The sequence below is a fragment of the Malus sylvestris genome, chromosome 8 (assembly GCF_916048215.2).
Source record: "Malus sylvestris chromosome 8, drMalSylv7.2, whole genome shotgun sequence".
NCBI classification, from domain to species: domain Eukaryota; kingdom Viridiplantae; phylum Streptophyta; class Magnoliopsida; order Rosales; family Rosaceae; genus Malus; species Malus sylvestris.
In genome coordinates this window covers 26,406,097-26,427,491 of record NC_062267.1, presented here as the reverse complement: position 1 = coordinate 26,427,491, position 21,395 = coordinate 26,406,097, and the positions used below count along the sequence as shown (strand labels likewise).

Sequence of the window (21,395 nt, the reverse complement as noted above, 5' to 3'; positions counted from 1 at the left end):
GGTTCGAGCGCTGTTAGGACGAGGTCTGGAAGTTGCTTTGTCTGAGGGATAGACATGAGGACGGAAAAGTTTTGCACAGTCTAAGACAAAGTACTTATACCAACAAACAGTATGCTAAATTGACAATCTGAAGCAAGACCCAAAACACAGAATGCACAGCAACTGTAACAGAGAATGATAAACCAAATTTTGATTCTTTTTTCAACATGGTTTCAGCATGATTTCCTAAATCCCTTCCACCCATTAGCAAGTTTCAACCATGTATTTTGGACCTTACCGACATCTATAACTAGATCCTCTACAGTCCACAACCTTGACCCTATAGAGAAACCTAGTTTCTCCTCCATCGTTACTGGTTTCAGACAACAAAAACACTCATAATTTCAAGTTTCATTGGACGCAATGGCAAGAAATCGCCTAGGAAGATCGACAACACTACAGACAAAGAGTTTATCCTGGACCTGCTTCATCGATCCTTCGCGTTTTGAATCGTGTTTTCATAACTTAAAACACAAACTTTCAGCAACTAATTAGCTTAAGAAACCTACACAGGGTAAAAAAAAAACATCTATGATGCAATGCATTGAATGAAGTCTTATACTTTACCAACTCCCACACATCTGTAAATAGACCGGTGAAAAAGAAAGATAACCGATTCAAATCAAACGGTCGATGAAGACAGACAGACGGTAATTTCTTAATCAAGCAGGCTGCTTTGCAATCATCAAACCCCTTATTCACTTCAACAAGCAGCACACAGACATCAGATGATTTTTCATATGATTGCTAAGCAAATAAAATTAAAAGAAATTAAAAATAAAATAGCACAAATGGGAAACCACATAAACTATACCGCTATATTTTATAAGATGTATGGAAAATTTGGGGGAAATTACACATACATCATCATCATCATCATCATCATCACATTAACAGAGTCTTGTTCTTGACATTTCAGTACCCATGAAAAATGATGAACAGTAGGCTCCACCTCCATTTCTAAAATTTCAAGGACCTTTCACTTCCCAAATAAATTTGGAAAAAACCCCCACAAGGAAAACCCCATAAAAATAAATAAGAGGGCATGAAATTTTGTTACTTTTTGCTCTTTTTTTTCTGTTTTTTTTTTTTTTTTGAGAAAATATATATGAACTTTGCCTGGCTCCATCCTGTTTGCCTTTTCCCAACCAATAAAGGTTGGATTTTTCGTCGTTTTACAGAGAGAAAGAGCTACATTGTAGTGCTCTCAGTCTGTGAATGCACGAAAATATCCCTCGAAATACCAAAGCATGGTGAGAAAGTACCTCCACCTCAAGGGCAACTGGGTCACTGCACAGAGTGGGCGAAAAGGAGAAGGACGACATGTCTTTCACAGCCATTGCAAGCCAAGCGAGCACAGACAACTCTCTCACTCTCTCCCCTTCGCTGTCCTCTTTGAGTCCCTTATAAAAGCTATTTTCCTTCTGGGTTTTGTTGTGGGGTTTTGGGAGAGAGAGAAAGAGAGGATAGAGAGGAGAGAGAGAGGGCGAAGGAGGGTGGGTTGTTGTTGGTGGTCTATAATGGCAAATTTGATTGGTTGGGGGGAGGTAGTTTTTATGTTTTGGAAAGCATTACGGTTTTTGGATTTGGGGAGGCCGGTGAAGTGCCATTTTCAACTTTCTCTTCGTTCCTTTTCTCCTTACAGACACTCACCCTTTTGTCTTCTTTTTCTTTATGATGCGATAAAATAATTTTTCACACCAAATTATGGATTTAATAACCAAAAAAGAAGTTGCTGAATAGTACTACGTTGTATTCATTTTCATTTATAAGTAAAAAATTTTAAGTTCGAATCTCGTAGATGACCAACTTATTGTTAATTCATTTTGTAGTTTAGCCAACTTCTCCTCCTCATAATGTAAAATACATCATTGTACTCATAAACAAAAACAAAAAACAAAAACAAAAAGAAGTTGAAACAAATCTAAAGATGATAAACACCTTCACACCACAAAAAATTAGGGTCCACGTGATAACATTTTCAATAGGGATAGTCAACGATTATGACGAACGGGTAACCACGGTTATTTACTCATAACCGTTTACCCGTTGGGTATTTACATAAACGGGTATACCCTTACCCATAACCGTTTATAAACGGTTAACCATACCCATTTATCCATAATCGCATACCCGTTTACTTTTTTTTTTTACCCGTCTACCTATTTTTTTAACAACTTGAAAATTAAAATGAAATTTGTCATAATTTTCTTTTTTCTAACTATTAGATATCGTTGTAAGTACATTTAACATGTATTTGTATATTAACGGCAATATTATTTATGAATATATGCGATATCTTCCTATTCGACAGTCAATCTATTACAAGAATCATACATGGTTGTAAGTTAATTAATATTCTTGTATACATATACATACATACATATATATATATATATATATATGTAAGTATGCAACAGTCTGCTAATAAGCTAATTTGATAAATATTTGGATTTTTATTTAGAAACATATGTTCATCGATCTAAGCCATTTAATCGATTTCTAATTTTGGGGTCAAATATTTATTGAAAACTCGAGGCCAATTAAATATATATATATATATATATATATATAGAGGTACATATCATCTGATAATAACATGTTTCTAAATGCTCAAGCTAATCATTATCTTGAATTGGTCAAAACTTCAAAAGACTCCAAAACAAAACTGTCGAACACTCTGATGCTTTAGCATATTCAATCACATATGCAACATCCCACATTGCCCAGGGGAGTGGATTTTGTAAGCCTTATATGTATATTCCCATCTCTACCTAGCACGAGGCCTTTTGGGAGCTCACTGGCTTCGAGTTCCATCGGAACTTCAAAGTTAAGCGAGTTCGCGCGAGAGCAATCTCATGATGGGTGACTCACTGAGAAGTTCTCGTGTGAGTTCCCAGAAACAAAACCGTGAGGGCATGGTCAGGGCCAAAACGGACAATATCGTGCTACGGTGAAGTCGAGCTTAGGATGTGGTGGGGGCCCGGGCCAGGATGTGACACATATATTAAACATTAGTCCATTTTATCAACTATATTTTTCTCTCAAGTGAGGCATATATATATATATATATATATATATATATATATATTATGGGCCTTTATTACCAAATATATCTCGGTATCTATACCTAGTTAGAAACTAATTTTTTTTTTTTTAGTTTTACATATATTAAAATAAACAGTTAAATAGGTACCCGTTTATAACTGCGGGTAATACCCATAACCGCCATTTAAATTTCACGGGTAAACGGTTATACCCATAACCGTAACCGTCAAATTTAAATGGGCGGATAACTGCAGTTACCCATAACCAATAGGTATTTGTCCATCCCTAATTTTCAATTTTTAGGTTTAGCTTGCATTTAAAAACTTGTTTGGTAACTTTTTTTAATTTTTAGTGGTAAAAAAACGAAAACTGAAAGTCAAATTTTAAAATGTAACTTTAGTTTTGAATTTCGGTTTTTATTTATTTTTTAACTCAAACCTAAAAACAGTTACCAAACAAATTTTGAGTCTTGTAAAAAAGTAAAAACTAAAACTAAAAAAATGAACTGGTTATCAAACCCAACAAGAAAATTGATTTATAACATGAATCCAAAGATATTGAAAGAGAGATCGACTATTAATAAATGACCACCGTGTACTTAATTGATACATTTTTTTTTTAACAAACGATATTATCTACATTAAGGGGAGGAGGTGGGCTTAGCCTCAATTAAGCTAGCAATAATGTGATTCGAATTCCCCTTTGGCTAGAATCGAACATAAGACCTCTCACTTACAAGTTACAAGTAAAGAACAATTGATAGTTACTCCCTTTTTGTTGGAGAAAGTACTGAATTTAAATTCAATAATTTTTTATTTCAAAAAGCAATCAGAAAAAAGAAATGAGTATTCATTAACGTGAATCCATAGATGATAAATTTGTTGATACAATAAATAGTGTATGACAACACAACAAAAATTCAATTCATAAAACAATTTACTATTAATTACTAGGAGCATTTTCGCTCACCACTCTAAACTTTAGTGTATGCTCATGTACACATAATCATTTGTCATGTATCATTTCACTTAACATTGGTTATTTTTTTTCAAAATTGAAAAAGTAATATTTAATGTGAAAGTTAACTAAAGTTAGTTGAAATGACACGTGACAAATAATTAAGTGTATAGTGAGCATACACCATAATTAGAGTAGTGAGCAAAAATGATCCCTTAATTACTAGGAGAAAAAATAAAAACACAGCCTCAGAGGGGAGGAGGAATAGAAAGTCTCCTCCATCCCCACTCGTTGTTTCTAATTTTGGTCCTCGTGAATAACAAGTCCCTTGTGGTGACTAGTATGAGTTATGCTTATTTTTGGTACCCAATCACCTATTTTTCGCTCACTCTTCATTATAATCCATCCCCCAAACTATTTTTTTTTTAAATACGTGTATTTTCTAATTATATTTCTGCACTCAATTTGAATCGCAATTTACCCATTGCTTTTTGCATGGCTGTTTTTGATATTTTAGAGGTCCTATGCAATTTTTTTTTTTTTTAAAAAACCCTCCTTATTTAAAAACATAAAAGTATTTTGGACAATATATTCATACAAAGTTCATCAATTAATATTCAAACTTAATGAAATTGGCATCTCACTTTTACTAAATGAATAATGTCCAATTGCAATGAATCATGATTTAGGGTTCGTCCATGAAAAGATGGAGCTCGACTAAAAGAGAGATACTAAAATACGTTTATGTTTGTGAAAAAAAGTAATACACAAGTTAGTTTTTTATTGCTAAAGGAAAGTGGAAGAACACAAGTTTTGTTTTTTTTTGTTTTTTTACTTCTAGAGAAAAGTGGAAAATTAACAAATTAAATATAAACTCCACTTAATCAATTGTAATATAAATAAATCAAATGATGATGATTATTTTTAGTTAAAAACTTTTTTATTAGAAAATTTATACTCATATATAATATATAGAAGAATAAAAAACTTTGAGGCCCTCAAAAATTCGGAACCTTGTGCCACTGCACCTTTTAACCCCTAAAGCCCCCTCTAGCCTTTTGGCTTGGCACACTTTGTCTTATGGAGTCCGCTAAAATTTCTGTCCAAAGTTAAAAAATTGGTGGTAGAAATGATGATAGTCTAAGGTAAGTTGACAAAAATTGGACCTTAAGAAAAGTTGACTATTGATTAACGTGAATCCAAAAATAATAAACTTATTCATAAATAAAAGCGGATGATACTTGTATATGCATTTCTTTTTTGGGATGAGTTCATTTTTCTACTTGCAAATAACGTATCTTTACTGAAAAAATTTCATAATATGAACCGTTTAGTCTCTTAATCTTTATTTGAAGATCATCCCTGCAAAAAATCATTTGAATTGGAGACTGTTTAGTCATCCAAATGCATCAAAATAAATCAATTGAATGAGTGATCTTCAAATGAAGATTAAGAGACTGAACGGTTTTGATCTTGAAATTTTTTTTTGATAAAGATACATTACTTGCAAGTGAATAAAACCCTCGCTTTTCCAAACATGAATGGGTATCGTTGCCCGACATGGCTAATCAGATACTAGTTGTTGTGACGAAGTCAAAGTTATACCAAAAAATCATTTGACAATATGAGAAAAGTCAAATTACTTATAAGTACATGCAATGTTTTTTCTTTCTTCTACGTAAAATTAATACTCTCATGCTGTACAAACGTCCCCATAGATCTTGTTATCGACGTTCTCCAGCAACGCACAGAATCAACAAAACCGCAAAATAGATAGCATCACACACCCTACAAACACATGCATGCACACCAAAACACACATGTTTCAACTAAACATGCACTTCGGTGATAACTGAAATATTTTAAGTAGTAATCAAGAACCCCTTAAGTTTGCAAGAAAACCCTCTTTGTGAAGTATAGTTGCAAGTAGAACTGGCATTCGGGTCATGTTTATCGTGTTCGTGTCGTTTTCGTGCCATACTCGATAGCTTAACAGGTTGTTTCATGTAATACATATTAAAGTAAACGAGTAATATGACCCAACCTGAAATCAACCCGTTAATATTATCAGGTAATATGACCAGACCCATTACCCGTTAAAAAAATATATTTTAAATCAATAAAAATGAAAAACATAATTATACTAAATTAGTATATACATACTAAATTTTGAAGTTGACCCCTTCATGAAAGTTGTAAAACTTTTCATTACGAGTGATTATATTTTTCACACTTCTACAATAATTATTATTAATTTTGCACTCAAATAAAAAACACTTTTCTTGAGATTTGGAGGGTTTTAAAAATCTAAACGACTATGTAACCATCGTTTAAGCGTTGATGATGCAATTATGACCATTTATTATGCTTTCACATCTTTCAGACTTATACATTAATGATTATGAATTTTGTTTATTTTGAACTCCCTTAAAAATACTACTCATGAGAGTTTGTATGGCTTTAAAAATTCACATGATCATAAACCCATCCTCAAAGCGTAGAGGATGTGACTACGAGTGTTTGTATATTTTTCGCACATGTAAATTAATTATTATAATTTTTTTAATGTGTTTGGTATTTTTAAATTACTTGATATTTTTATTTTTAATGTGTTTTATGATTTTTAATCTCAATCTTTGCCTATAATATACTATAAAAATAAATAAATAAATAAAACTTCAATTTTAAAATTTATATAGAATAATAATTAATAAACAATATATACATATTCATTATATATATTGTATTTTATAGTAAGTTTTTTTACAGTAGTTTAAAAAATTAAAATCATCAAAATAACTTTTTTTTTCTTATCGTGTGAAATAGGTTACTCGCGTGTTACTCTCGTGTAAACCTGTTAAGGACCCGTTCTTAATGAGTTATTATCGTGTGACCCGATAATAATCTGATTAGTTATTGTATTGATCTGAAACCCGTTATTTTCGTATCATTTACGTGTTGTGTTAACAAATTGTGTAAAAAATTCCCAGACCTAGTTGCAAGCATGGCATTACTCGGCTGAGAGAGCATGAATATTTCAACAGGTGGAAAGAGACCTTCTAACAGAAGAACGCATCGATGTCATAGTCGCGACCTGACTTTTTCATTGACGCAGAATGTCTATATCGATCTACCCAAAAGTTGTTTGCAGATTGGCATTTAATACCATCCAACGGTTTTAAATACACCTTGTTATAAAATTGCAGAGCCCCATGTCATTCAAGATCTGAGTTTTTTTTCTTTATATTTAATAGATATCTCAACCATAGAATAAATTAGATAAATAAAGTGAAACAGTACATCAGATGTTGTGCGACCGTCATATGACACTAAAGTTAAAGGGAAATTTTTTATAGGATGACAATAATGTCAGCAATAGTTTATGGCGTAAAATGTTGGACGGTTAAGCATCAATATGTGCAAAAAATAATTGTAGCGGAGATGAGAATACGTCGCCGAATATGCGGCCACACAAGAAATGACAAGATTAGGAACGAGGATATCCGAGCTAAAGTAAGAGTAGCCAAAATTAAAGATAAGATGAGAGAAAATGGTTAAGATGATTTGGACACGTGAACCAAAGACCTACAAATGCTTCGGTTAGAAAATGTGATTATGAGATAGAGGCTCGAAGCACAAGGGGAAAGAAGACCTAGGAAGGCTTGGAAAGAGACTCTAAGAAAAGACATAGAGTACTTGGAACTAATGGAAGACTTGACACAAAACCAAGTGCAGTACTGTACGTTCTAGAATTCACATAAATGACTCCATCTAGTAGAAAAAAGCTTTGTTATTGTTGTTGTTGTTGTAATATTTAGCCTTAATTATTATTTATTTCATGAATAATAAAATTTGTTTCTTGAATTTTAGTTTAGTTCATAAAATGGTGGGAGTTCAAGTGCAAGACACCAAGTGACCCATTGAAGTTCTGAACAATGAATGTCAACTGCCAAGCCACTCGGGCACTTGCGTACATAGGTTTGGTTTAGTGGAAAACGAGCAAAGTTTAGAACTCAAACTTTGAGTTTGAGCTCTTAGCATGTATTTTTTGGCATCATCGGTTCTAATTTAACATACCATTTAACTCAGAAACCGAAAATACACAACTGCACTTGCATTATGTGGTACAGAGATTGTACGAAAAGGGAGATTAGTTGGCCGTCCATAGATATATGAATTGTCACATTCATTTACCTCTATTTGGAGTTTGTTATTTTTCCCCTACAATTATCTTTTCCCATCCATGCGTGATAAATATGATGTAGTATTTTCATCTTTTAGTGTAGTTTGGACATATGCACTCAATAATATGGTTTGTACCTTCATTTTTGAGTGTTTTTAGTCGAGATGGATCGAGAGGTTGACAATACATGATTGGAAAAAAAATATTAAATAGTGTTTTCACACTTTAAAAAAGTTATTCGACACTCTTTTCAAGTGTGTTTTTTTTTTCTCTTGTATTTCTATATGGTTAGAGTGCACAATAATTATTTTGAATTGTCAATAACAGCTCCCTTATGTTATTCCATTTTAATGTCTTAAATTTTAGAGATCTATCATCGGAGAAAATCTTTTAGGTTTCCAAATTCTCTTGTATCTAGATATCATTCTTTACCAAATGTTTATGATTTAAACTTGTTTGGTAACAATTTTGTTTTCAGCTTTCATTTTTCTTAAAATAGTGAAAACAATTACCAAATAAGTTTTTCAGTTTGCAAGTAGGTGAACTAATATGGTGTTGAATTTTTACTCATCCGTTATGAGTTTGAAACTCCATCCCTTAAATTATTGTAATAGTTTCAAACACTTTCCCTTCCCTTAATAATATTTTTAAAAAAGTTCTTCAATTTTCAAATAATTGAAAGAAAACAAATGAAGGCTTCATTTTTTTTCAAGAGACATGACTTTGAAGCTTCATTGGGCAGTAAGGGGAAACAAGTTTTATCGAGGGGACCTAGATTAATTATCTTTGACACCTTCCTATATAACTCAACTGGTGGCGAAGCCATAAATTGGGGGGGGGGGGTGCGAAAACTCGTCAAGCACTTCCACAATCTCGCCCATTTCTCCGCATTTGGAATACAATTCAATCAATGCATAACTAACAAACATATTCAATCCAACCTTGTCATGTTTCTTCACAAACCCATGTATTTTTTTCTCATATGTGAGTGCCTTAACCTCGCACATGCCTTATGAGCAATAGGAATGGTGAAATTATCGAGTTTTTCATCATTGCCTCTTAACTCAAATATCATGTTATGGAAGAGATACAAGGTGTCTTCCCATCGATTCTCTTTACAATAACTCATGAGCGTGGCATTCAAGAGAGAGACAGTTAAGCGGGGGTGTTTCATTAAACACCTTGTAGCATGACTGAGTGACTCATATAAATATAAGTATGCCTATGGGGCTCTATTCCCTCACTCAACTTTGCATTAAAATACCTCTCAGCCATCATATACGATTGTGGCGCATAATCGGCCTTAAATAGACCTTCATAGGACTTGAAACTTCTTTGCACACCCAATTTCTTTAGACTATCAAACAACTTAACAGAGTCTTGAATAATGATAGCCTTACTGTACTCCTCTTCTTAATGATATATGTTGTTCAATATTTTTTTTTATCCCAATTCCAAAATGAAGTCGTTTTGGCTTGAGTATTTAAAAAATAAAATGCAAAAGAAGTAGTGCAACATATTTCGGTGCAATTCAGAAGACCAGAGAGGCGAAGTCCCCATGTAGCTTTGCCCATGAACTCAACCGCGTCGGTTTTGATTCGAAATGCCTTAACCACGTTGTGAGGTAAAAAAGGTTTATTGAGGTGACCTATGTTAGAGTATGAGCATGAAGTATGTCGTACAACGTAGACTAATCATCTTAGACACTAACACTAAGTAATCTTTGTTGGAAATTATATATTATAATATGAAATATTGTAATATATAATTTTAATAATTGAATGAAAAATAGTGTTAACCAACATCTTAGAAAGGTTATGTTGTTTAAGTGATATTCCCTTGATAAGTGATGTATACTTATAGTGAAAAGTTACATCTCTTTAATAAGTAGAAGTTAGATTCTATATAAACCCATGAAACCATTGGTATTAAATATAGAAAATTAGAGTTAATTTTCACTTTTGAGAAATAGGGTTTCCCCACTTTGTTTCTCAAATGATTCGTGTGTCAAATTCCGAGTCGTGTCTTGAGAGTATAGAATATATAAAGTTCGCCAGAGTCCGAAGATTGAAGTGCTTTGACTTCGGATTATAGATTGTTGAATCCTGGGAGATGGACGCCTATCGAACTACAAGCACAAGAGTAGGGGCGAAATTCTATCCTTAGGACATTGTATTTATGCAAGCCTCAATCTCCAAGTTTGTTAGTTTTTCTAACTTTATCTCTAGTTGTTTATATTAATCTCATATATAATTGATGTTGTGAATTTCTTTATCATTATTATCATTGGAGTTATATTGTTATTTCTCATATTTTCTATTATTGCTCCAACAATCTTTTGTTTAATTCAGTTGTGCGTCAATCATTAGAGTAATCCACTACTTACTAATGTACATATTTATGAAACCCCATGGACACCACCATCTTTTATAATTTGTGTACCATTTTTAAGTTATCCTCTCCACATGTGAGACCAGCAAAACTCGTGGGCCAACCCAAACACCAGTCAGAAATTAGAAGCCCCACAGAATTGTTATCCGAAAACATCCGATTTGATAAGTTTTTACTTTTTACGTTTCTGATTTCGATCTGTTTGCTTCAAATATAGATATTTAATATAAGGATGTCAGATGCAAAGGTGGTAGATGGCTGTAATTAATCCAGCGTTTAATTGTTAATAAATGGTAGTAATAACATAGGCCACAGCCGTCAGGAATACTTTGTAATTGCATGGCAGATGTGCTGTGATCTGTCGAATTCATCACTCGATCGTTTTCACTAGTATTGCTGTTTTAGTGGTTGCTGACAAGACGTTCGTAGCAGCTACGCTGCTGTCTGCACTTGGAGAATAAGGATTAGGGTTTTAGTTTTTGTTTATGTTACTTTTCGACAAATTATTTTATATAAATTTGATCAAGTTTGTCGTGCTCAAACGTTCAAGAACACGTTCACCACCATTGCAATATCTCCGTCCAATGCATTATTGGTAAAAAATAACACATGACACAATGAACTCATTCTTTGTAAGTTTATTTGAAAATTGCGGTTTTTTTTTTTAATATAGGAGGTATTCCACCACATTGATGATAGACTCTCCACCTCATGTAGCTCATGTATAATATGAGACAGTAATATACTTTTGACTCTAAATCAAACCGTGGTGACCCCAAAGAATGCATTCACCAAAGAGAGACATCCCATTTTTAGAAACTCCAACGGGTGGAGGAGTAAATGGAATTCGCTATATATTAAGACATACAACCCGACAAAGAGAGTGATCAGCCACCCCATTCATTTCCGATCCCTTTTGTTTTGTTTGCTTTGCCATTTCTTATTAGGTAAAAACAATAATGAACGGGAAAAAAAAAAAAAGAGAGATGAACATCATTGCATAACTTGAATGCATTGAGAGTTAATTCACATTAACACCAACCATTTTTTTTTTTTTTTCAATTTTACAAGTGTGTTTGTGTTGCTCTAAGGAAGAGTTGCCCCCTAATTTGTATTAGGTATAAACCTTAATTGTGATTTTGGTCGAGTTGACGTTATTTGTTCCGCATGCATTTTGATGATTTTGACAAAGAGAATGATAAAAACACACTTTTTCTTCTCATCGCTTATTTAATTATGTTCATTACTTCTGTTTGACTTTATTAAATTGTGATTGAGACTTACAAAGTTACAATGTTGTAATAATATTTCGCTCCAATTCCCATGCTTATATTTTTGCAGGATATTTTCTCTCGAAATGTAGAATTTTCATAATGGGTCATTGTTCTTAACGATTTTTTTTTCTTTTTTGAGCAAAAACGAAAATTATTATTTGAACAATTGAGTTTTAATATGTGTGTTTTGTGTTGCACGTTTTGACGTATTAAGTTTGATGCCTTTTTCAAACTCATACAAATAGGAAAATCGAATTTATTGCCACTTAATATTACGATATAATAATATTCTTATTTATTTGAAAGCAAGAAGTATGAATCTTGTAAATAATTAGTTTGACGTCTTTCTGTTAGCAGCCGGTCTATGATCACTTTAAAAAGGCCCAATGCTATGCTAAGCTAGGCTTTAAGTCCACATTATGGACCCAATTCCATACACTAGCTTTTAACTTATAGAGTTAATTGCAAAATGATTCGCTTTAGAGTTGCAAAATTGATCCCTTATATGCATTTGGTGATTTCACTTTGGTTAAAAAAATAAAAAATTATTTGTACCAAATTGGTCCCTAATCTTTTTTGTTTGAGTACATTGATATTTTTACATTGAGGAAGGGGAAGTTCAGCTAAGTTACACAATGACAATTAATATTACAATGGGATGGGGAAAAAAAATACGAAGTTGTCAGATCTAAGATGTGGTGTGATGTTGTCGATGATGGTGGTGGTGGTGTAGCACTGATTGGTGGAGACGATGGAGATTTGCAATATGGTGGTGGTTGATCGTGTTGCCTGAATCGTGGTGGCCATTGTTTTAGTAATGGTTGCGATGTCTTCAATGATGGTGGCAGACGGCAGTGGAGAATTGAGATGGTGAAGTAGATGGAGATAATTGTTGTTGATGTCGACAAAAGTTTTCATATTCAGTGGATGTTGTTGATATATCTTCAATACTGGGTAGATATTGTCGTATGGAGTTTGCTACCAAATACATCAGCCACTGCTCCAATGGCCAAATCCAAACCAAACTATCCAAGTCAACTTTGATTATATTAGGGTGGGATCCCTTTTTTTTTGCACATATGCTTTAGTGTGCACTTGGCAGACATTGCCACGACATAACCTAAGGGCAAAGGCATCAACATTTTAACCCTAAAATATGGGCGCAACTCTCTTTTACAAGGCTTATAGCACAAAACACAATCGTAACATTTATTAGAAAAAAAGAAAGAAAAAAAAAAAACAAAAATGCTTGGAAGTGTCGAGTTTTTTAATTGCTTTACTATTTCTTGCCACAATCTAGTTCTCAAAGAATCAGAGTCCCAAAGGCATAATTCACATGCGGTATGATTTTCAACCCAGTTAAATTTAAACCACCATTGCTTGGCCTCATCATCAGCGCTTCATTTGTGGACATAGTAATCATTGTTATGATTGTGTATTGTTTCTATATGTTTGTGCATGTCATTGTTAGCCAAACATCACTAATTTCTTACTTTCAATACTTCTTTTGTCCAATAATCCTAAGGATGCAAACTCGGAACATAACTTTTAAATCCCAACTGATGCGGTTGTAGTTCATTTGTTTATATTTTCGGGCCACCGTGATTTTCACTTACTTATAATCATATTATATGGTATTAAATGTCGGGTTACGAGTTGGTAGCCCTAGTAACCGGAACTATTTTGTCATTTCAGGCAGTGGAATGGCTTCAAATAATCAAATCATATGCCGTAGAATCAGGTAAAATTTCAAAACAGACATTGACAACTTTGTTTTCTGAGTTAATTTTTTCAGTGTGTTGATAACACAGTCTGATATACTAAAGGCTGGTTTGATATTGCTGTGCTTTAAAAAAAAGCTGCTGTGAGAATAAACGGCTGTGAAATAAATCAGCAGAGTGTTTGGTAAACTTTTTTGTAAAAGTGCTTTTGGAAAAAAAAAACAGTTTGATATCGGGTTTTTTCATTAAAGGAGCACTGTAGCTCTGTGTGCTTTGAAAAAAAGCCAGTTTTCCAAAGCTGCAAATAGTAGCTTCAGCTTTTTCCTTTGATTTCAGCTTATTCTCAGCTTCCAAAATAAGCCCCTTTTTTTTTAGTTTACTAAACACCTAAAACCCTCACAGCTTTTTTTCATGAGTGCTTTTTTTTTAATCACCTCACTCCCAAACCACCCCTAAGTGTCACAATACAAATGGTAGGAATTTGTTTTAAAATACCCAACAACTTGTATTATGACACTTAATAATTTGGGTCTTGTTTTTGACCAAATATCTCTCGTTTTCTAGGACTATATGCAGTTAAAAGTCATGATTATGTCCGTTATATTTCGTGTAAGAATATAAAAGAAATTTGGAATTTTGAAGGAAGTCAATGATGGTAGCTCATGAGAATGATTGCAAAGGTGTTTGTAGAAATGACCGAATCAACTTAGAATTTAGTGGCCTGCTTTGTGATTTGCCTCTTGTACTTCTTGTGGAGCATATATCATATATTTGCCTCTTAAAATTTATGACATAGGTACACTGTCACAGTAACGTCTCGTGTCAATAATACAACATATGTTAATTTTTCTCAACATATCCTTATATTATTTACATAAAAACACTATCGTAGTAATATATCTGTGTCATGCAAGTTCATCTCCAACTATGTATTTATCTTGATACCTTGTACTTTTCGTTTGAAGAACCATTATTTCCTTTAAACTGTCGAAAGCTTGCTGCTTTTGATCTCATGGAGTCTCCACCATGCCAAAAGAAAAAAAATATTTGTCCCCATGAATCTCATTCTGCTAAGAGTGTGTTCTCACACACAAAGTTAGACGCAGACAAACTTGCAATGCAAGTGTGTGTTCTCACACGGTTGCAAACACACGCACGTGTAGTTCATGAATCATATATATATATATATCTGTATGCTTATCTTGCAACTTGTTTTTCCCATTGACTCTTATTTGCACCAAATGGGCGACTGCTTTTCTATCACAATGTTGACGTGTGACATGACTCACTACTTAAGAGATTATTCTTTTACCATATAATTAAGATATGCTTTAGGATTTTTCTTATACGGTACGAATTCGTACATGACAGAAGATTTTTGAAGCCATTAGATTGTTGGGTTCATCTTTCTTTATTAAGGTAAAAATTAATTATAAAATTTTTGTGAGTGTTAGATTGATGGGTCATTCTTCTCTAGTAAGGTATAAATTAATCACAACACACTAAATTATATTTTCGTAAATAAATGCTTGTACATAAGTCCACCCTTGGTCTCGAGGAAAATGAAAATTGAAAAATGATCAATTTTAGGTTGAACATGATGTTGTCTATAGCATGGTCTAGCTAGTTATAGAGCCTCATGAAACTAGTTAGTGATAAAATATTTAGATGAAATGAATTTGAGAGAAATAAAGATATGTCACATTTGGAATGCCTTTAATCATTAAAGACTGTTTCCACCTTGTGAGTGGAAAGTTCATGCCTCACTATCTATGGTGAAGCAAGCTTGGTGCTTTTCCATGCGCGCACACCTCACTCCAACATAAATCAATCGAGTTCATTTAGAAAAAATAGAAACAACACAAAAGAATACAAAGATTTACTTCCTTCTCATCTATTCTTAACTTATAAATGGAGATAATATTACCAATACGAGTTATGTCAGTTGATTATGACAGTGTGTTCGTTCGTTACTTTTAAGTGACTAGTTTAAAATATTGTCTTACAAGCTCAACTGTCAGTCATGCCCAAGGGGTTGCTAACTCAAGTGGCCCCTCCGCACAAGAATCATATATGCTTCCTTATCTATAAAATCAGAATAAGGAACTCACTTTTTGGATGCATAAAGAAGGCTCTCCCACAATTCACAACCCTCCACTCCTCACTAACATATATGTGCCTTTTTATTCCCCACTCCAATACAAAAGAGCACAAAAGATAAAGAGGAAAAAACAAAATTCACAAAAGCTAGGGAAGATTTGATTAGTTGGTCCCTCTGAGATATGGATGCTGATGAGCTAGGGTTACTGTAAAAAAGCAGCTATAGTGACTGAATTCCTCAAATCGTTACAAAAACAAAATTACAAAGTAGAAAAATAGACAAAGAGATTGAGATATGGAATCTACAAGCCACCTTCATGAAAAAGAGAGTAATTAGTTATACCTTTATGACCTGTCCCCCGATCAGTTTGAGAGGAACTTTACCTATATGGTTATCTGATATCATATATATATATATGTATATATATATATATATATATATATATATATATATATATATATATATATGCTATATAACACTACTTGACCTAGGACTGTGGGACCCAACAAACAAACTCTTCCATGCAAATTAGAACTCATAAGGGTTCTTGACCTTTGTCACATTTGGTGCTTCTTTGGTCTTAGTTGATGACTTGCATGAATCAAATCTGCAAGGGTCAGCTTCAATCAGCAGCTGAACCACCTCCTTCATGCTTGGACGCAGCGAAGGCGCCTTATAGGTACATCGAACGGCAATGCGAAGAACCTGGATCATCTCCTCCTGGAATGAGTCCGATAATCGCTTGTCAAGCACCTCCATGGCTCCTTCCTTGGTGTCCACTTTGTTTGAAACCCAGTATATGATGTTCTTGTTGTCTCCAAACTCTGCCTCCACTGGCCTCTTCCCTGTTATCAGCTCCATCAAAACTACCCCAAAACTGTAGACGTCACACTTGGTTGTTGCTTTGGATGAATATGCATATTCTGTCCCAAAAAAAACAAATTAATCAATTAAATTTAGTTAAACATGATTTGGAGTAGTTACTAATTTAAGTCAAAACACAACTTAGTAAAAGTAAATCAAGATATCATGCATATAGTACTTGTTTAACCTAAAAAAGCAACAACTAAGAGCAAGCATAAAAACAAATTTGATACAAAAGGTAACACATAATGGTTTCTTTTTTGTATCAAGTGATATTCTAATTTAATTTAAAATACGGGGAGGGGGATTTGAACTTGGGTGCCGACGAGGAGAAATTTTTCATTGTGGTGGGAATGCAAGTGGTACACCACGCGTTTTAATAGAAGTGGTGGAGAATTTTATTTTTTAAGTTATTAACTTTTTAGCACATATATCCCACAATTTGTATAGTAACACGTGATGTACCACCCCGTGTACGGGTCACATTGAAAAATTTCTCGCCGACGAGGGAGCATACTGCTCTAGTCAACAAGACTATGCTTGGGTGTGCAGAGTAAATAATAGTTTTACTCTAACTGTAAATGTTTAATCAATCTATAGAAAGTTTGATCAGGAAATTACCTGGGGCTAAGTAACCATAAGTCCCAGCAATAACAGTGGTGGTGGAATCTTTTCCTCCACTTGCTTGTAAAACCTTGGCTATGCCAAAATCTGCAACCTTGGCTTGGTTATTGACGTCAAGCAGGATGTTGGTAGACTTGATATCTCTGTGAATAATTGGAGGCATCAGATCATGGTGGAGGTATACCAAACCCTGTGCAATCCCGAGCGCAATCTGGTGACGAGTAGGCCAATCTAGATGGATCCATCCTTTGTGAAGGGCATCCCAAAGGTTACCATTTGGCATATACTCATAAACCAACAGGTTGCAGTCCAAGCTTGAGAAGTAGCAGTACAATTTGACAATGTTTTTGTGCCTGATACTTCCCAGCGTCTCCACCTCAGTTTTCAACTCCTTGTGGATGAACGGCTGATCTTCTGTCGAATCTTTTGCTTTTCTACTCCACAGCCTCTTCACTGCAATCACATCCCCGCGGCTCAGCTCAATCTTGTACACTGTCCCTGATCCTCCATGGCCTACTATGTTCTTATCAACCATGGCTTCAATGACCTCGCGGTGGTCGAAGCTTATTCGATGAAAGCTCTTTACATCATATGAGAAGAATGATGAGGACAGGGTCTCATCATGTTCCACCTCTGCTCTTTCTTTTCCAAATCGGCGCTTTAGGAACAGCAGAGCTCCAATGAGGAGGAGGACTACCGAAACTATAACAACCCAGAAAGAATTCAACTTCTTTTTGTTCAAGGATTGTGAACATATGGGAAAATTATTTTGATCTGAAGAAACTTTAACACAGAGGCGTGGGTTGCCTGAAAAGCTTTCCACCAACCCGCCTTTTATCAATGAGAGCGGAATTGGACCAGAAAGCTTATTGTTTGAGAAGTTGATGGAGTTTGGTAACAATTCACTGAGACTCTCTGGGATTTTTCCAGTCAAGAGGTTGTTGGAGACATCAAGAACATTGAGAGATTTCAGTGAAGAAAGTGAATCCGGAATGGAAGAGTTGAGCTTGTTGCATTGCAACATCAGTAGATTTAGCTTTTTTAAGTTGCCAATTTCAGAAGGAATTGGACCAGAAAGAAAATTATTACTGAGGTCAATCTTCACTAGGCTGATTGCTCCAGAGATTGCAGGTGGTAGAATACCTGAAATCCTGTTGCTTTGTATAAAAAATTCTGACAAGTTTCTAGCTCTTCCAATTGTATCTGCAATCTGACCACTCAAATTGTTGTAACTCAAATCAAAGATCGAAACATGGGGAAGACTAAGAAGTCCTGCAGGTATTGAACCCTCCAGATGATTACCATTAAGTCGAAAGCGAAGAAGAGACTGGCATTCTGCGTAGCTCTCTGGTATCTCCCCAGATAACTTATTGTCCAGCATAAGAAAATAGAGCAGCTTACCTCCCTTGCAAACCTCCGTTGGCAATGGACCGGAAAGATGGTTCTCGGACAAGTCCAGGACAATCATGGATGATGAGTGCCCCAGATTTCTTGGAACTTCTCCTGTCAGGAAGTTATCGTACAGCGACAGCATGCTTAGTGTTTTCGAGTCTGCAATGGCGCTTGGTATTTCACCTGAAAGGCTGTTGTTGTAAAACTGCAGGACTTGGAGCTTGGGAAGGCGACAAATAGATTCTGGAATATTTCCAGTCAGCTTATTGACTGACATGTCTAAGTCTTCGAGTTCAGTGAGATTTCCAAGCTCCTCAGGGATAGTTCCAACAAGTAGGTTGTAGTAGAGCTCTAACTGTTTCAAATTCTTGAGCAAACCAAGCTCCGCAGGAATTTTACCAACCAGGTAATTGCCACTCAATTCGAGATCAACAAGAGAAGTCATGTTTCCTATTGATGGAGGGATCTTTCCTTGAATCATGCACGTTGTCAAGATCATAGAATTGAGCTTTGTCAGCCGATGGATGTCATCTGGAAGTTGCCACAAGTTGAAATCTCCGTTTTCGTTGAAGTTGAGCACCTCAAGATTGGTGAGATTGAACACTGACATGGGGAACTTGCCTTTGAACAAATTGTAAGACATGTCAAGAACCCTCAGAGATTTCAAGGGTGAAAAATCCGGAAGCGTCTGACTGAGGGTCAAATGATCCATGTTAACCTCTTCCAAGAATGAGCAGTTGGTGATGCTGTCCACAAAGTCACCCTGGAGATTGTTACGTCCAAGACGGAGAACGCGCAACTGAGGCAGGTAAGAGCAGATTCCTGCAGGAAACTTGCCGGACAGAGACCTACCGGAGATATCAAGCTCGAGAACATACCCATCATTGTTGCAGGTGACGCCGGAGAAGTTGCAGTATGGTTTCCCTCCTGTGACATCCCAATCTGACAGGGAGTTTCCTGAGTTAGCTGAAACAGACTTTATTATGAGCACAAAAAACTCAGACTGGTTAGTATTTGTACTGATGACGGCTTGAAACGGATAAAAAAGCGAGTGAATTATAAGCAAGATAGAAAGGACGAAGCTGGTAAGATTATAAGAAGCCATGTTTGAAAAATCAAAGATTGAGAGAGAGAGAGAGAGAGAAGGTTTTAGAGAGAGGGAAATAAAGGGTAGTTTTAAAAAACTGATAGGAATTGTGGCAGGGAAGGAGGAGAGGAAGAGAAGCGGTTTATAAATGTGATGATTGAGGGGATCATTGGGTGCTGCAGTAACAAGAAGCATGGATGATAAAAAAGGAGGGATTGTTTGTGCACCAGTACAGAATAGTAATGCTGCTGAAGAGAGAGAGAGAGAGAGAGAGAGAGAGAGAGAGAGAGAGAGAGATGGCATATATCTACCTATCTTTGCATAAAGAAGCTTTACGTTTATACTCCACTAAGATGTACGTAGTAGGGGAATAACATCGATCAGTGCCAGCTGCTTTATAATGAAAGCCACATGCCCAGAATTTAAAAGAAAGTGTATTTGTCTCCATGAATCTCATTCTTCTGAGAGGACCCCACCCACCCCCTTCCTATACCACTCACAAATTTAGACATAGACAGATATAAATGCACCTGAGATCTTTATATGTAATATTTTGTTCGATTTATATATAATGTTTTCAGGAGTACACTGCTGGAGCACCTGTTGAGTAGTATGTTTATACGTGCTCAATAACCAATAATAAAAAGATAATCGTATAAACAACCAATACTAATAAGATAATAAGACTGATCTTTCTTTGGAAATGGAACTGGATTTCAATTAGGATATGAATGACTTCAAATACTAGAGAACCTGTTGAGTAGTATGTTTAATACTTGTCACACATTGTCACTTTTCTACTACGGGTTTAGTGTTATTCTTCTTCATTTGTAAGTGAGATGTCTTAAATATGATTTTTGCCAAAAACGAATTTGAGTCACATTATTGCAAGCCCAGTATGCTAAGGACTGGTTTGGTATTGTTGTGCTTCGAAAAAGACTGTTTCTGCTGTGCTGTGAGAATAAGCTTATTTTTGCTGCTTCACGTTTTCAGTTTTTTTTTCACCCAACATTGTGAAAATAAGTTGTTTTTAAGTGTTTACCAAATACCTTTTTCAGCTCAGCTTTTTTTTATACTCACTTTTTATAAAATCACTTCAGTAAAACCAGTACTAAGCCCAACCCCTCCCCTTTAGTATAGATATTATCATTTGCTCAAAAAATAAAAAAATAAAAAAACTTGTGACACGTTACACAAGCATAGTACGGATGCTTGCTGCTTCTTTGGAGTATCCAAACAGGTAGCATCAACAGAACTGACTTTTATTGGTTTGGTTTTATACTTTTGAAACAATGACTCGTTTGGAAGTGTTTTAAAAATGGCTGAAGCTTTTGGTAAAAATATTTTTAAAACCAATCCTTAATAAAAATCCAAGTAGATCCTGGAAAAACACTTTAAGTGCTTCTTGCAAGAAGCACATATTTGGTGCTTCATCCAACAAGCACTTAAGGTGCTTTTGGAACCTAAAATCAATTTCACCAAAAGTGATTTCAGTATTTCCAAAGAGTTCTAAAACCAAACTGAATCGATCATATATCTTTGAATTGTTCATTTTATTTATTTTGCACACGTCGACTTATTATAGGTTATTTGGAAGTCTTACGGTACCATACTTTGAGTTCCTACATGATATAAGTTGTAATGACTATTAATAATTAGGAGATATGTCTGTATTTATGTTTATGTAAAATTATAACTAGTAAATCGTGTTCTA

At 34.8% G+C, this 21,395-nt stretch overlaps 2 protein-coding genes across 2 annotated transcripts in view; both read right to left on the bottom strand.

Moving 5' to 3' along the window:
• The window catches only part of LOC126631485 (uncharacterized), a 42,154-nt gene that overhangs the window by 18,351 nt on the left and 2,408 nt on the right, over window positions 1-21,395 (bottom strand). The window lies entirely within an intron of this gene.
• On the bottom strand, window positions 16,143-20,030 carry LOC126631691 (receptor protein-tyrosine kinase CEPR1-like). Its single transcript, XM_050301820.1, has 2 exons — window positions 17,200-20,030; window positions 16,143-16,637 (listed from the first exon to the last, which is right to left on the bottom strand). Exons 1-2 carry the CDS (start codon window positions 19,982-19,984, stop codon window positions 16,243-16,245), a joined length of 3,180 nt encoding a protein of 1,059 aa, XP_050157777.1. The 5' UTR covers window positions 19,985-20,030; the 3' UTR covers window positions 16,143-16,242.

What these genes read in the sequence shown, in the direction of transcription:
- LOC126631691 (XM_050301820.1), bottom strand. Translation starts at nt 19,984, where the DNA reads ATGCCATCTCTCTCTCTCTCTCTCTCTCTCTCTCTCTCTCTCTCTCTC. An exon ending in TTATGGTTACTTAGCCCCAG is followed by an intron (nt 16,638 to 17,199) that starts GTAATTTCCTGA and finishes TTTTTGGGACAG; the next exon opens with AATATGCATATTCATCCAAA.